The 14,759-nt window shown below is 43.6% G+C and overlaps 2 protein-coding genes across 3 annotated transcripts; one reads left to right on the top strand and one right to left on the bottom strand.

The window, feature by feature from the left end:
• Nucleotides 1-21: 21 nt before the first annotated feature.
• mxd3 (MAX dimerization protein 3) lies at nt 22-3,917 on the bottom strand. Its single transcript, XM_030369296.1, has 6 exons — nt 3,729-3,917; nt 3,004-3,106; nt 2,833-2,862; nt 2,540-2,654; nt 1,964-2,129; nt 22-1,762 (listed from the first exon to the last, which is right to left on the bottom strand). Exons 1-6 carry the CDS (start codon nt 3,796-3,798, stop codon nt 1,644-1,646), a joined length of 603 nt encoding a protein of 200 aa, XP_030225156.1. The 5' UTR covers nt 3,799-3,917; the 3' UTR covers nt 22-1,643.
• Nucleotides 3,918-4,697: 780 nt separating this feature from the next.
• Nucleotides 4,698-14,691, top strand: fam193b (family with sequence similarity 193 member B). Of its 2 annotated transcripts, none has more exons than XM_030369289.1 (10): nt 4,698-5,011; nt 5,948-6,226; nt 7,626-7,812; nt 9,179-9,340; nt 9,626-10,073; nt 10,956-11,139; nt 11,307-11,540; nt 11,632-12,745; nt 12,836-12,911; nt 13,028-14,691. In XM_030369289.1, exons 1-10 carry the CDS (start codon nt 4,856-4,858, stop codon nt 13,122-13,124), a joined length of 2,937 nt encoding a protein of 978 aa, XP_030225149.1. In that variant the 5' UTR covers nt 4,698-4,855; the 3' UTR covers nt 13,125-14,691. The 2 variants fall into 2 exon arrangements, with proteins under 2 accessions (XP_030225149.1, XP_030225148.1); XM_030369288.1 differs by having other exon boundaries at nt 4,699-5,011; nt 9,179-9,394.
• Nucleotides 14,692-14,759: the final 68 nt, after the last annotated feature.

Raw genomic sequence — 14,759 nt, 5'->3', positions numbered from 1 at the left:
AACAGTCAAATGCATTCAGGGTAAATATATAAAATATTTATTCATTCAAAAAGTACACTGGTATAAAAATGCTACATTATATTACTGGAAATACAGATGAATTAATGCATACATAAGTCGTTACAAGAAAATAAGGCATCTTGCATATATTATCCGGAAGCCAGCTGCTTCAAAATATTCAATGTAAAAGTACAGGATACACATACTTGTAATACAGCAAAACTTGCATAAGAATTACAGGTTGCATTCTCTATCCTGACTTTGAGTCTACTGCATGCATAATGAAACATGTCATGACAATTGCATATGCATTTAAGAGTACAATTGTTATAACGGAACAGTTTAAATACAAACACAATTTCACTGTTCACATTTGCAATCACTTAAGCAACCATTGTTCCGATTTACAACGACAATCCTTAATGTCTACGCCACACTGTGGTTGTTCAGAGTATGACAAGTATAGAAGCGTTGGTCTAAAATATTACTCACCACTCCACAAAACTTGTCCCCTACACTAAACTGGCCATCAAGTTTCTGGTCTACCTCAAAATAAATTAGGTAAGGTCCTGCTTGTTATTAACAAGAACGTGGTTGTATTGATAAGTTAAAAATGATTCGGTCATTTAAGAGTTGAACATACATTATTGTCCATAGGGTAATGGGAGTGGACCAAGATTAGCATTGTGTGAAGTGGTGCTAGACCAACTTTCACTTCTTAAAGCTTTTAATACACGCAATCTTTCAAGGTGTTCCTGTGTTATATAGACGGAATCAGTAACTTATTAGCATATTGAAGACAACTAGTGAGGCGTCCACGGTCAGCCTGACCGAAAGAGTGGAGTGGCTGGTGAGCTATCAGTTCATCAATTCCGGATTATAGGAATAATGTCGGCTGACCTAATATCGTTTTGACAACACGTTATTCCCTAGGAAGATCATGCATTACAATTACTTCGTTGCCTGGTAGAAAATGTGCAAACATGACCAGTTGCCTCTCCAGATCAAAAAAACCCACAACCCTTTCAAGGAAAAAACAAGTGCAATGGGTGGATGCTCTGTGCAACCAGGAAAATAATAAAATACATGACATAATAATATTAATACAAAAATAAAGGTTATTGTACGAGTGTTTACATGACTTAATTCCTGAATTTTAAGTTTCTTAGTGCTGACAAATTGTTTTAGTAGTAGACGAAACCATAAAGCTGGATCAAATGTAAAGAAAATACTGTATTTCAAAATATTGTAAAAAAAAACTTTTAGATTATGGAGTCCTACGCATTGTATGGATTGAATTCTTGAGTGAGGTGGGAACAGGTTCACTCTCCATTATTTTCCTCTCAGCTCAGTAAAACGGCTCGTCAGTGCAAATGGACAGTGAGTATGAGGAACACTAGTTCCATTCAGCTTGTAGTCAGACCTTTTACGACCGATCTGGAAAGTTGAATTTTGAGTCACCAGCTTTGGTGAAAAGATGAAGTCTAAGTTTGGCTGCACAGTTTCACATAAATATCCAATCTCTCCCTCTCTTGTCCTATGTCCTTTCTGAGACCGTCTGGAATGTATTTTAGTTTTTCACTCTTCTTTCTCGCCTTGTCAGATAAAATAATAGAAAAGGTTTACCACAGCCAGTTCGGCCGTCATAGCCAGTCTTTATCCGAGCTGGAGTAACAGTGGTCAACATCAGTGTGTGTAATACTGAGTCCATCCGAGGACACGCATTCAAAAACAATGCTTTCCACATCAACCTCCACGTCCTCTGCAACAATAAAACCACAAAGACCAACGCCATTAGTCCACAAGAGTTGAATACAAGAACAAGCTATAGCTGAAAGGAGCTTGTAGCACCAGACATTTAAATCCATTTTTTAGATTTGCTTGGGGTTAATCCAAAACAAAAACAAAACATTTGCCTAAAGTAACATTCAAATCAAAGTGAAACCAATGACGAGTCTCTTACCCCTGTCAGAGTCGGACCTCTCGGAGGACACCACAGAGCCCAGGCTGTCGTTCCTGGTCCTCTCGCTGCCCCTCTGTAGCTGGTCCAGCCGACCTCGCAGCTCCCGGTGCTGCCACTGCAGGCGGTCCTTCAGGTGCTGGGCACGCTCGTCCTGCTGCTGCAGCTTCTGAGACGTGACAAAGCAAACAAAACGAAACCAAAATAACGTATTAAGAGACAAAACTATTTAAGTCCTCGCTGGGAGGTTCTGGTGTTGCAGCAGCGAAAATTAGAAGAAATAGACATAGACACATGAGATAATCAGAATACGAAACCAAAATAATTAAGACATGAACTACTGTTACAAGTTATAACTACTATATAGATCTACTCACATACACACATATACAGAATACATTTAATTAATAAGACTATGGTAAACACAACTAAACTAAATCCAAAATATGCATGCATCCATGTCTATCAGAATGTGTGCATGAGGGTGCCAAAACAAGGGGCGGCGCGATGGAGAAACACAGAGCCAGCTGAGGAGCAGCCAAGGGCCACACCGTTCTCCGTTCCCACTGTTCTTCTTACCTTAATGTGAAGCTGTGCTCGTCTGAGCAGGTTGAGCGTGGTGTTCCTCACCGAGTCTGAAGATAGGGGGACCTGCTCTTTGAGCTGATCCAGATGGAATCTCAGTTGAGCTCGCCTGCACAAAAACAGGAAATCGATTAAGTCCTCACAAAACAATGTACCACTACCTCAAGTGTGTTAACATTGTGAACGGTAGTACACTTTTAACATTGTACAAGAATAAATATGTCAAAGCGCTGGTTTAAAATATATAATAGGCCCGTCGTCACTTTGAAATATTTAATGTGTATTACCTGTTTTTCTCCAGCTCGTTGTGAACTAGCCTGTAATTAAAAAGCAATAATATTTGAGTTATAAGAACAGATGAATTTATTATTTTGAGGTGTGTGAGAAGAGGTAGAAAACAAAAAGATCAGGTTTAGGAACCACACCCTTTTTTGACATTGTATCTGTTGTGAAATCACCTATTGCCACCCGGACCCGATAGCTTCTTGTTTTTCTGTCTGTTTCTCCTGTCCGAATCTTCTGTACTGGGAGGAAGTACTGAAGCATACCCGTGCTCTGCTTCTGTAGGATCAACCATACAAACACCCAAACGCTGAATCGATGAGAAAGAAAAAATAATTTAACGCTCTGCAACTACGTTATATTTACTATTCCGTAGTTGTTGTTATATTTGCGCTCCAAACGACAGGATTATTCGGAATACTGTTATAACACAGCTATGGTTCTACTGCTGTCAACATCCTCAGCCTGATGTTTTTGTTATCAGATTTTGGCGCCATCCTTCATAAACTATTCGCAACATTTCTGAATGCAGCAAATAACAAACAAACAAAAAACGAAACACAGATTGAATGTACGATCAACGGGAAGAAAGAAGCGTTAGAATGCGACGCGTTGTTTAAGAACATCCATTCATTCTTTGCGCTCGGCGGTGCATCCGAGTTTCAAATGGTCCAGAATTGGCGCGGTTGAGTACAATGATGTGCACGGTAGGTCACTGAGTCAAAGCGAAGGTATCGACCGAAGACATAAAACTCGCATATTCCATGCAGTAAGTTGCCGCAAACATTTAACCCCATGCATAGTAATTCATATTTGCATTGTTTTTATTTGCATTTGTTGTTTTAACAACTAAACCCATTTGCTTCCTTATAAAATGACAGCTGACAGTCAATGTACTGACCTCTTTCTCTTCTTTCCAAAAACTCTGCAGCCTGAAGGAGAACCTGGATGTTGCAGATGGTCGCTTCCATTTCTTTAGATGAAAATCTACAGGGTGCAAAAAACAAAACTAAGATTGTGTTGTGGAACAGCAGAGCAGGTCCTACCAGCAGCTATTAATGCTACGTCTGCAGTTCAACAAACCAAATTCAGACATACACCACGTAAAACACGTCACTGTGAAGCCACCTCCTCGACCACTCCCTCCTGCTTTGTAAAGTTCCATAAGCGCGCCATTATTTGTCTCCACCCCGACCCCTGCACGTATTATAAAATATAGGTCCATGATTATAATGCCTCCATGAATCTACAGAGACATTTGTCTCACTATTTGGTGATATTATTCCGCTAATGTTTTCCGGTAAACTATATGCACTCTTTATTTCCGTGCTAAAATTAAAAAGACGCTCGCAGTATTCCCTGATAGGCGTGATGTTACCGTAAAAGGACGAGATTATACTTTATTTAAAGTTATTATATTGGGTTTTTTATGCATTGCCCCCCCCCCCTTTTTCAGTCTTATCCATTGTAATTTGTTTGTATTTAATACTTGTTTTATTGATGAGGAAAGACATTGGATCCACATGAAGCAGTCACTTTCTCTGATCAGAAAGATCGAGGAGGATGAATGGTTTCAATATGTCCAAAAATGTCAGATTTACACGAGACAAAACGAGCACATTTCTTTAATAAAAAACAAAAATAAAAATCCAATAAATGAACCACTACACAGCATCACAAATCGCCAAGGAAATATCGTCACTTATTATTTTTATTGTTTGAAAGACGATAACTCCATGAAACGACTTTTCCGTGAACTCTTATTCATATATATATATATAAACACACATATGGCGTTGAGTACGTGCATTAGTTTTTTAGCAGCGATCATCAGCTGAACTGAAGTCTCGTCGCCAGCAGTATCTTTAACCTCTGAACTCCAGTGTGCCAGCGCTCCGCCATATTGACTGTTGTCTTGACTAGAGAAGCTAGAACATTTGTGGTCCACCAGAAACAACATCGCTTTTCACCTTCTCCCTAAACCGGTGCAAAAACTCGCCCCCAACGGATTGTACAATTACTCGTGTAATGGCAAGGAAGAAGAGTAAACAACCCGGAGTCGTCCAGAAGGAGCTGGTGCCTGGGCAGCAAGCCCTACCGAAGAAGCCCGTCTCTCCCGGCGATGCGGCCGGCGGTGGTGGCGGAGACGTGGGGCTGGAGAGACTGGCCGCCAGGGCAAACCAGGTAGCTTGATGCTAACGTTTGTTAGCCCCACAAAGCATCCCCTATGCGTGTGTGTGTGTGTATATGTGGAGTTCCATGATTAGGAGAGACTGGAGAATCTCATACGTACCCCGCGGTGTCTTTGTTTTTTTTCCACATGTTCAGTGCAACATGGATGGTGAGGGCAGTGCGCGGGTTTGCTGCTAGATAAACGGGTGATAAGAAGTAGTAGGTCGGCGAGGAGGAGGCGTCCACCACAGGCACTGAGCCAGTCTAGTTAGCATTGTTAGCCCACTCTGAGGCGGATAGGTGACATTGTGTCTGCCTGCTTTGTGCTTCATTCCTGGCGTTTTCCAGGTCATCCAATGATACCAAGTTGCAATGCCTTGTCGTACATGCACTAGCGTGTTGTGCAGCACACATGGATTACACTTAAAGCTAGCTAGAACGTTCAGCACAGCAGCCGCTAACCAGCTAACGAGATAGCTGTAGAGACACCGATCTGGGCACTACTGGCTAAATGTTCCACACAGCGGTGATCCATTGTTCTCATTGAGTTCGATCTTCACACAATCAGGCGCTGGAATAAAGTTTATGCATGTTGCAATAAATCACAGTAAGGGTCTCATAATTGTAGATATGAGCAGTGAGCATAACTCTCAAGTAGGGTCAGGTTTTAGCTGTCACCGGAAACTGCTAACTACTTGCTTGTAGGGTTTGATTCCACATGTTATGTAGTTATTATCAAATACTATCTCCTGATTGTCCCCAGTGCAAATGACTGTACCCATTATTCAAGCAAGAATATATCACATTTTTTCGACCTCTATCACGTTTCCCAACATCGCTAAATGAGCTGCTCCGTGTGTAAAATAACACGTTTTGTGTAGATCAACAACAAGGTGGGAAGCTGTTCCAATCTTATTTGACCTCCATGTGGTTATCCTTCCCACATAGCCTATGCACACCTGCTGCCTTCTGTGCCACCGGGAATTTAAGGACTGGGGTGCAGGTTCTGCAAATGGACTCCCCGGAGGCCACGGCACCAAGCTGGCTGACGCCATGCCTGCCCTTTCCCAGGCCTTGTTGCGTGAGGTGCCGGGGCGCAAGCTGGCTGATGCAGTACCCTCCCTGTCCCAGTCCCTGCTGGGAGAAGTACCCTTGTGGATATGCCAGAGCTGCCGAAAAAGCGTGGAAGAGGAGGAAATGAGGAGCACCCAAGAGCCGCCTACACCGGTGAATAACCTAAACTTATGAGTTCCCAGAGTATCAGGTTTAAATAGATACTGTTGGTCGAAACAGTCACATTTATGTTGTGAAATCATCACTAAGTGTAAACACATTTTATTTAGTTGACATGCTGGTACAACCCACAAGGTTTTTTGAGCTGCACTATATAATGTCTATCGTAATTATATGGACTTATTTACGAGGAAATCCCCCCCCCCCCCCCAATGAAATTGAAATGGAAGTTTCACTTTGTGTATAGAGAAATACATTTTGTCAAGTCAATGCACACCAAATATCTTGTGTGTATAATGTGTCAATAACATCATCAGTTTTAAATTCTGTTCGTCATATATAACATATCGAAGCCTAGACTTACTGACTAGTTTTCAGGGTCGCTAGTTTTGCAGCTCCCCTCATAACTTACAGATTGGGCAAAGTCTTCTCTGGTAACTGTAATGCTGAGTTTACCCGTGTGGGTTTCTGTGTGGCTGTGTCAGGTGAAACAATGGTGTTAGTCACAAAGTGAAACCGTACTGTCACTCGCTCTTTTATATCCGCCTATTGTGATTTAATTTGATCAAAACAATTATGAGATGTAAAAACATTCTGTTAATATATGTTCTGTTTTCTAATGCATTTGAATTCATGCATAGTAATGTATATATCAATGCAAGGCATAACAATCGCATCAGATACATTTTCCATTACATTACTAAACATTGGTATTGCATTCAGTGACATGGTGACCTGAAAATGACTTCTGTCAATCTCTATATATTTTTTTTGCAGTTTCAGCCTGCTGTCTCGAAAATAGCTTGTCGTTCAATTTTTCTGTGTTATTGTTAGTGCAGTCAACTGCTCGACACTGTCATCTTTCTTCCTTTTATCTTTACATAATTTATCTGCTTTCCATCCTATGCAAATCCTAACTAAATGTTAACCAAAATCATAGTCACTTGCATTATCTTTTGTAACGGCAATGGGCTAATCCAGGCCTATTGTCTTCTTTAAAAAAAAAAAATCACAGGGATATAATTTCCTTAACCATCTGAAACGTTAAAATGTGCAACTAGTCACAGTACAATTGATAATATCCATGTTCAAGTAGTTCTCCTCTTATTGTACTATGGTCGCCTTGTCAAGCTGAGCCACAACTCCATTCCAAAATAGATGAATATGTGTGCATGTAGATTTATAATGGTAAATTCATGGTGTGTATTGACCATTCAAATCATTCAGCAGACAGTTATTCAAGCTCACTTGCAGTGATTTTGGAGCAGGTAGTGGTTAGGCATCTTCCTAAAAGATTCCTACAGGTAGTCTGTCGCCATTGGGAGTGGACCCCAGAACAGTATATGTTTGGAGGCAACACCCTAATCCCCCTTTTTTTGTCTCTATTTTTCAGGTACCGCTCTCCCACTCGTCCTCCTGTAAATCCCAGAGCTGTGGCAACGGTTTCCCGGAGCACAGTTCTGTGGACTGGGACCCCAGCTCCTTCCTGTCCGCCCACAAGCTGTCAGGGCTCTGGAACTCGGTCCATACAAACGGCGGGGTCCACTGTAACCACAATGCTTCTTCGCACTCCCAGCAAGGTTTGTAGCTCACAAAGTGGTTTCTCTTGGATATTCTGGTCAAGCAATATGGCTTTTATCTTAACCAAAGATCAGCTTTAGAGATTGTTGGCTGTTTTGGTGGAATTATTTGATTTGTAAGGCTTCAAAGTTGGACCCAATCTCACTATTCATTCATGAATCGCTCATAATTTATCTTTATCTATAAAAATGAGATTCATGACATTTTAGATTTTAATAACTTCATCTTGTTGAGGGTTTTTCATGTTTTATAATCACATTAAAGGCAATTTGTCCAGTTAACATTCTTTTTTACAAACATTGACGAATAAATCTGAAAAGAAGCTGTATAGGTAAACCAACTCATTAATCATATTTAAAAGTAGGCCTTCATCATTCACCTCACTCAAAGAGAGAGTGTTAAGTAGATCTGTTTTGTTCTATTCATCCTTGTAATGAATGCATTTGATTTCATTCATATGACATGTATATATCCAAAGATATCTAACTTTTAATGGAATGACCAATGAAAGAAGAGCATAGTCCTCACTAAACAAAGGCCTACACACTGTCATGTTAAATGGAGGATTAATTGGACCATTGAAAGGGGGAACTTGTATATCAGTGGGGTGAAATGGAAACCATAATGTGTTTAGCCATTGACACTACTGTAGAGTGGCAAATGTCCTTAGGCTTAGGAATTGGCTTGAAGAGCTGGTTTGGAACAAAGTCCTTCTGGGCAGCCATGGTGGTTAAATTACTATCTAGTATTTAATGGGTTGGTTCGATACTCACCAAGGAGACGTTAGACATATACAACTATGTTTACCGTGGCAGTAGTACTAGTCCTATGAATTATAATGAAAATATTAAGGTTGTATTTATCTTTATTTGTTTGTGGAGAAGCATTATGGATGTCACATGCTACCACTTGCCTCTGGGTTGGATGCTGTATTGGCAGTCAGCACACGGAGGTAGTGGAAAAGGAAATATGCAAAATGTTTAATGAAAACTTTGCCTCCGTCATGACGGGCCGGGCTTTTGGCAGCCTTGTGAAGGTTCATGCTGAAATATAAAATCTGATTTTGATTGTGATCCAAAAATACCGAGCAAACTCTTAAGGTGTGTTAACATACTTTAGGGTTTAGAATAGGATTAGGAATAGGAATACGTTTAAATGACTCGTGGCAAGATAATCGATTGTTACTTGGGGTTATTTGTCAGTCTCAGTTATTTTGGAGAGCAATAAGCAAATATTGTGGTATGATCATTGGCTGGGCGAAGTTTGGTTTGTTGTGCCTGGGGGGAGGATCGTCACATTACAGATGCAAAAGATGATTCCTTCCGATGCTACAGATCATTCCAACCCCTTTCTTTTCGATTGCAGGTATAACCGGGGGATCGACTTGTCACGATAAAAGAGGCCTTCACGAGGCCCCTGGTAAATCTGCTAAAACGTCCGCGCCCAAAGTGTGTCCCTACAGTCACCCATCCCAGAATTCCAGTGGTTCTTCTCTCGGGAATCCCCTGTCTACCTCAGCTGACCATTGTAAGACCACCCCCAAGCACTTCAAGACCATGTGCCGTCGCCCGACCCCTCCGGGTAGGAAACGAATAAACAGATCCCTTCCTTGAATGACTTGACGGATACGTCAAAAGTCCTTGTGTATTTGTTTAACTTCAGCTTTCTAGTCTCAGAATAACTGACAGTAGATTTGTTGTTCTCGCTTTTTGATGACATCCAACCCTAACTTCAGAGAACGTCTGGGAATACATTCTCTGAAGTTGGTGCACCCCTCATCCACTTCCCCCCTCTTCTCTCCCCCGTGTCCAGGTGAAGCGTTCCACCCCGGCGACCACCACCAACACTCGGACCTGTCTGTGCCTCCCAACAGCCCCACGGGCCTCTCTTCCCAGCATTCCTCCCTCGTTCCCCCCAAGCAGAGCTCGGGGCAGCACGGCCACGTCAGCTCCTCCTCCTCCACCTCCTCCTCCTCCTCCTCCTCCTCCAACCCCGGGGCCGCGGCCCATGCGCCCTTCTCCACGCTGGTGCCCAACCCACACAGTCCCACGGCCAAGCTCGCCTCGTCCTCCTCCGGCCCCGACAGCCCCACGTCGGTCCATAAGCCCAGCCCGTGCAAAAACTCCCACATTCCCGGTGTGGTCACGCAGCACAGCAAGCTGGGCCCGTCTCTTATGGGCTGTAACCATCCCTGCAACGGACACAACGGCGGGGCGGTCGCGCCTCCCAACGGCGGGCATGTCGCGACGGGGGCCTGCAGGTTGGTGTTTTTGCTTACTATGAGGGATGGAAGAAATTCAAAATAAATTATAAAAATTCAAGGTTGATAATCAAAATCGTCGCATTTCGAAAAGTCAGTTTTAATCTGGATTCGGTACTGTCCATGTGGGTACCAACCCCGGAGCTGGGCGTGTCAAGCTTTTTTATTTTTTTTTTACCTGTTTTTCACTGTTGTAGAGCAAGCGGGAATTACTTTCAAACAGCGATTTAACATTTGATCCATTTGGGAAATTTGATACAGTAGAATTTCATTTTAGTTCCGCTATTGTTTAGGGCAGGTCAGGGTACTGGCTGAAAAATTGACCAAGCTCTATAATACTGCTGCCCAGCAGGTAGGCTTGGAAGCCCAGTTTCCTGGGCAGGTATAAACTGCTATACACGGTACTGATTAGGGTTATCTTGTCTTTAGTTCCCCGTGTCACAACAATAATTCAGAGCGAGAGGATCTGTTGAATATCCAATAAAATAATAAAAGTAAATCAACGTTCAAAGTGCAGAAGTGCACATTTTGCACCACTAGTCAGAACTGTGCTGTTTATATTTTCCTTTCGGTTTGGATTTCTGGACATTGCTGATCATTGTTGCTAAACTTGTTGAACGTGCTTGGAACTCCGCCTACCTGTCATTCAACATTGGCGATTCCCCTGTTTCATATTGCCTCTCAAACTATTTAATCGTATGTCCTGGTCCAAAACGTTGCAAAAGACACTTCAAAATCTAGCATGATGTATCTGTGCAATGTTTGAAGAATGACCAAAAGTGGCTTTATTGCCTTGCCTTGACTCAATGCTCTAAATTATGTTTCTGTGAAAAGGCATCCGTCAACACGGCTCATTGTGTCTCCATCTGTCTACTTGTGTAGGGACCAGGCATGTAAAAGCCACAAAATGGTCAACGGGGCGTTGTGCCACGCTCCGTCCGAGCTGGACGACGGGGAGGACGAGGACAGCAGCTCTGAGAGGAGCTCCTGCGCCTCCTCTTCAACCAACCAGAAGGATGGGAAATACTGCGACTGTTGCTACTGCGAGTTCTTTGGTCACAATGCGGTAAGTGCACTCAACAGGGACCTACAGACAGAGATTTTCTTATTAAGCAGTGGAAGGGACTGTTTTCCGCCGGTTTATAGTGCTCAAGGTTTTTGTAACGATACAGAGCTGAAATCGCATTAAAGATGGCAAGCGGTAACGGAACGAAATCCCCTGTTCGTTTACAGCCTCCAGCGGCCCCGACGAGCCGTAACTACGCCGAGATCCGAGAGAAGCTCCGCTCCCGCCTGACCAGGCGCAAAGAGGAGCCCCCTCTGCGCCAGGACCTAGACCTGACGGTGGCCAGCGCCATCGACAACCGGGACGTGGACGAGTTGCTGGACTTCATCAACAGCTCCGAGCCCAAACCCGTCAACAGTGCCAAGGCTGCCAAACGGGCCCGCCACAAACAGAAGAAGAAGGTGAGAGGATAACATTGATCGCACCGAACTTCATCGACAACCCAGGGTCGTCAGAAGATAATGTTTTGTCAATGTTATTTGTGTGTGGCAGGAGAAGGCTCAGTGTGGCGGTATGGAGGCCTCAAGTGGCGATCCCCAGTCCGGTCCGGACGAGCCGGCCGACGAGACGATGGCCGACGGATCGGAGGCGGGCCGATTGCTGGACTGGCCTCAGCTGGAGTTGGAGCGGGTGAACAGCTTCCTTACCAGTCGGCTGGAGGAAATCAAGAACACCATCAAGGACTCGATCAGAGCCTCCTTTAGCATGTACGACCTGAACCTAGATGTCAACGACTTCCCAAAGAAGGCGGCCACCTTGGAGGGCAACCACTTACTGTCTCACCTTAACGGTTCGACGGACATTCAGCAGATAGACCTTGATCTGGCTCCCCTTTCCCTGGGGACCTTTAAGAACCACCTGGACCTGGTCAATGGGTGGGAGGACGCTGGCGCCGTCTTGTCGTCCACCACCGCCTCCACCACCGCAGAAGGCGCCGCGGGGCAAAAAGACGTCCAGAGGTTGCAAACTCCTCCTAACCTTTCCAAGCACAGCCGGGTTCACTCTCCAGAAGGAGGCGCTGCTGCCGCCGCCGCCGCCGCTGTGTCTGAAAGCCATGCGCAAGGTCTGCCCCAGGCCACGGCGAAATCGAAGGAGGACTATTCCGAGACTAGGAACAATGCAGCCGGTGCTGCCAAGTCGAAGAAGAACCGGAAGCAGCAGCAGCAGCAGAGGCAGGAGCAGGCCGCCACTGAGCAGAGTTCAACCAGACCCACCAAAGCCCTCCCCTCCGGCGAGACGCAGAAGAGCAACGAGTCCCGGGTGGCCGAGACGAGTTCTGGCGGCTCCAAAGTGGGCAGCCGACAGCAGCCCCAGCAGTTGGCAGAGAGCCAGCGGAGCGGCCCACGGAGGGCCGAGGAGGGCAGGCCGAGCAGACAGGCGGCCAACGGAGCCGCCGGCGGCCTCCCCAATGCACAGCGGGCGAAAGCTGACACGGAGGTGCGGGGAGGTCGATCTGAGCTGGATTCAGATGGCAGGACCCATCCCGGGACCCACCAAAATGCACAGCAGCAGCAGCAGCAGCAGCAGCAGCAGCAGCAGCAGCAGCAATCGAAGGGTAGAAACAAGAAGAACAAAAACAAGGGAGAAAAGTCCAGCAGTGCAATTGGTAAATGTTCTTTCCTTCCACCGATATATCCTAACTTGGTCGGAAATGTAGAAGATATTGCATTAAAAAATGTTTTTTATCATTTTCCAGAGGATGTATTTCTTCCAAAAGACGTCGATCCAACCGAAATGGATGAGATCGACAGGGAGGTGGAATACTTCAAAAGGTTTGTGATTCTGTTTATCAACTTAAGAACATCTATACATTTATCCCCTTTTCTATAGACTACTATCACCCCAATTACTAATTGTTGTTTGCCGTCTCCCTTTCCTGTTATACTAGATTTTGCCTGGATTCTGCAAAGCAAAACCGCCAGAAGGTCGCAGTGAACTGGTCCAACTTCACCCTCAAAAAGGTTCATTCAAACACAGCTCAATAACTTGGAAAAGTGCCAGATAAAAAAACTCCTTAAACGCGCTCCCCCGTTTGGCCCGAGGCCCTGCTTTCATTCCTGTTTCTCTTCTCCGCTCCAAGCCAAGGGACCCTGTTACAATTGTCTCTTTTCCATTCAGAAGACTGAAATACTTAAAAGACTCATCAGCGAGGGACGGTTCGCGAGGCCAAGCTTGCCCTTTGATATCTTTGCATTGTTCACCAAGTGAGAGGTGCAAAATGAGAAAAGAAAAACCTGTTTAATCTACTGCATCCATGCGCTTCATTATGTAGTAATGTAAACACTTCCCGTTTCATGAAATAAATATGTTTTTATCACAAAAGTTTTTATCTTGGGAACTTTTAACATGGTGCTCTAAAAGTACTGTATTGCTCTTCGATTTTATATTGTGTTGCAGTTTTGTAGCATATATCCTGCTCGATCTTGATCACAGACTACTTTCATAAAGAAATTACATTAATTTAAACAATGTTTCTTCATGAAAGTAGGCTACTTCGCATGAAAGGGATAAACTATTCTCCTGTTATGTGCGGGGGTGCTAGCTTTCTGGTCTGATGAGGGTTATAGCTCTGTGTGCCAATCTTGCCCGCTTAATGTCTCCCTCTCAAGCCCAACACCATGTATTCTCTCCAATTGAAAATGTATCACTCACAATAGGATGGGACATGACACTTGCCTAATACATGTACTCCTTTTTTTTATTTTTAAGTAAAGTGAAATGTTTGCTCCTCCTGGAAACACATTTGCCATGTTGGCACCGACAAAAGTAATATAAACACTTAAATGGGCCATGTAGCGTAAATCAATGGCCTCATATGTTCAATGTGATGAGTTTCATTTAGATTGTCATGCATGATCTATGGAATGAATGCTCCTGCATCACATTTTGGACATTACTCTGCATGATGTTTGATTCTAAGAAAGGGTACCCCTATAATATCCTTCCTTAAAATCCAACACATTCTTAACTTTCCGGTCAATTCATAGAGAATAGTGCAAAGTACATCCACCCATTATTCTACACGTTCATTCTAAGGGACGCAGATACACTAGGGAGAAGACCTTTTTTGTTTGGGGAGTACACCATCACTTTAGGGTTTCCAAGACATTGTTGGATTGTAAGAAACATGTTTGGGGGTTGGTACTGTATAAACCAATGCTAAAACAATGCTACCTTTTTTTCCTCCCACAGCCCATTGACGTCCGTGGTGTCCTGCATCTCGTACATCTTGCTTTCATGCTTGTTATTCTGCTCTTTTATGAGGACAGACTCCAAAATGATACGTTGTTGAGGATCAGCCTTGATTGATGAGGAATATGTCATTTAGGTGTATAGTCCTTAAATTCTGCCGAAGTTTTGTCCGTACAATATCTGATGCTTTCCAAGCTATACTCAACTAGATGCTATCTTAATGTTTTGGAATGTAGATTTATAATATACCAGTTATAGCTGAGTGTATGTTGGCTTTTGATCTTTTTTTTTATTCACTTTTGATACTGTGAAAATCTTTCGCTCAGAAAGATTAAAACAATACAGTTTTGACAAAATTAAGTGTCCTTGTTGCTTTCATATTTCAATCATATTTTACTAAATATGATTTTGATGTAACAATCAAGCCG

Source organism: Gadus morhua, chromosome 10, assembly GCF_902167405.1.
Source record: "Gadus morhua chromosome 10, gadMor3.0, whole genome shotgun sequence".
NCBI classification, from domain to species: Eukaryota; Metazoa; Chordata; class Actinopteri; order Gadiformes; family Gadidae; genus Gadus; species Gadus morhua.
This window is presented reverse-complemented; position numbering and strand designations above follow the sequence as displayed.

Bases quoted from the DNA above. Each gene is read 5' to 3' on its own strand.
- mxd3 (XM_030369296.1), bottom strand. From the start codon at position 3,798: ATGGAAGCGACCATCTGCAACATCCAGGTTCTCCTTCAGGCTGCAGAG. The intron at 2,655-2,832 runs GTAATACACATT...GTTTTTGTGCAG, and splicing joins AACGAGCTGGAGAAAAACAG to GCGAGCTCAACTGAGATTCC. The intron at 1,763-1,963 runs GTAAGAGACTCG...TTATTGTTGCAG, and splicing joins GAGGTCCGACTCTGACAGGG to AGGACGTGGAGGTTGATGTG.
- fam193b (XM_030369288.1), top strand. From the start codon at position 4,856: ATGGCAAGGAAGAAGAGTAAACAACCCGGAGTCGTCCAGAAGGAGCTG. The intron at 11,541-11,631 runs GTGAGAGGATAA...TGTGTGTGGCAG, and splicing joins GCCACAAACAGAAGAAGAAG to GAGAAGGCTCAGTGTGGCGG. The intron at 12,912-13,027 runs GTTTGTGATTCT...CTGTTATACTAG, and splicing joins GAGGTGGAATACTTCAAAAG to ATTTTGCCTGGATTCTGCAA.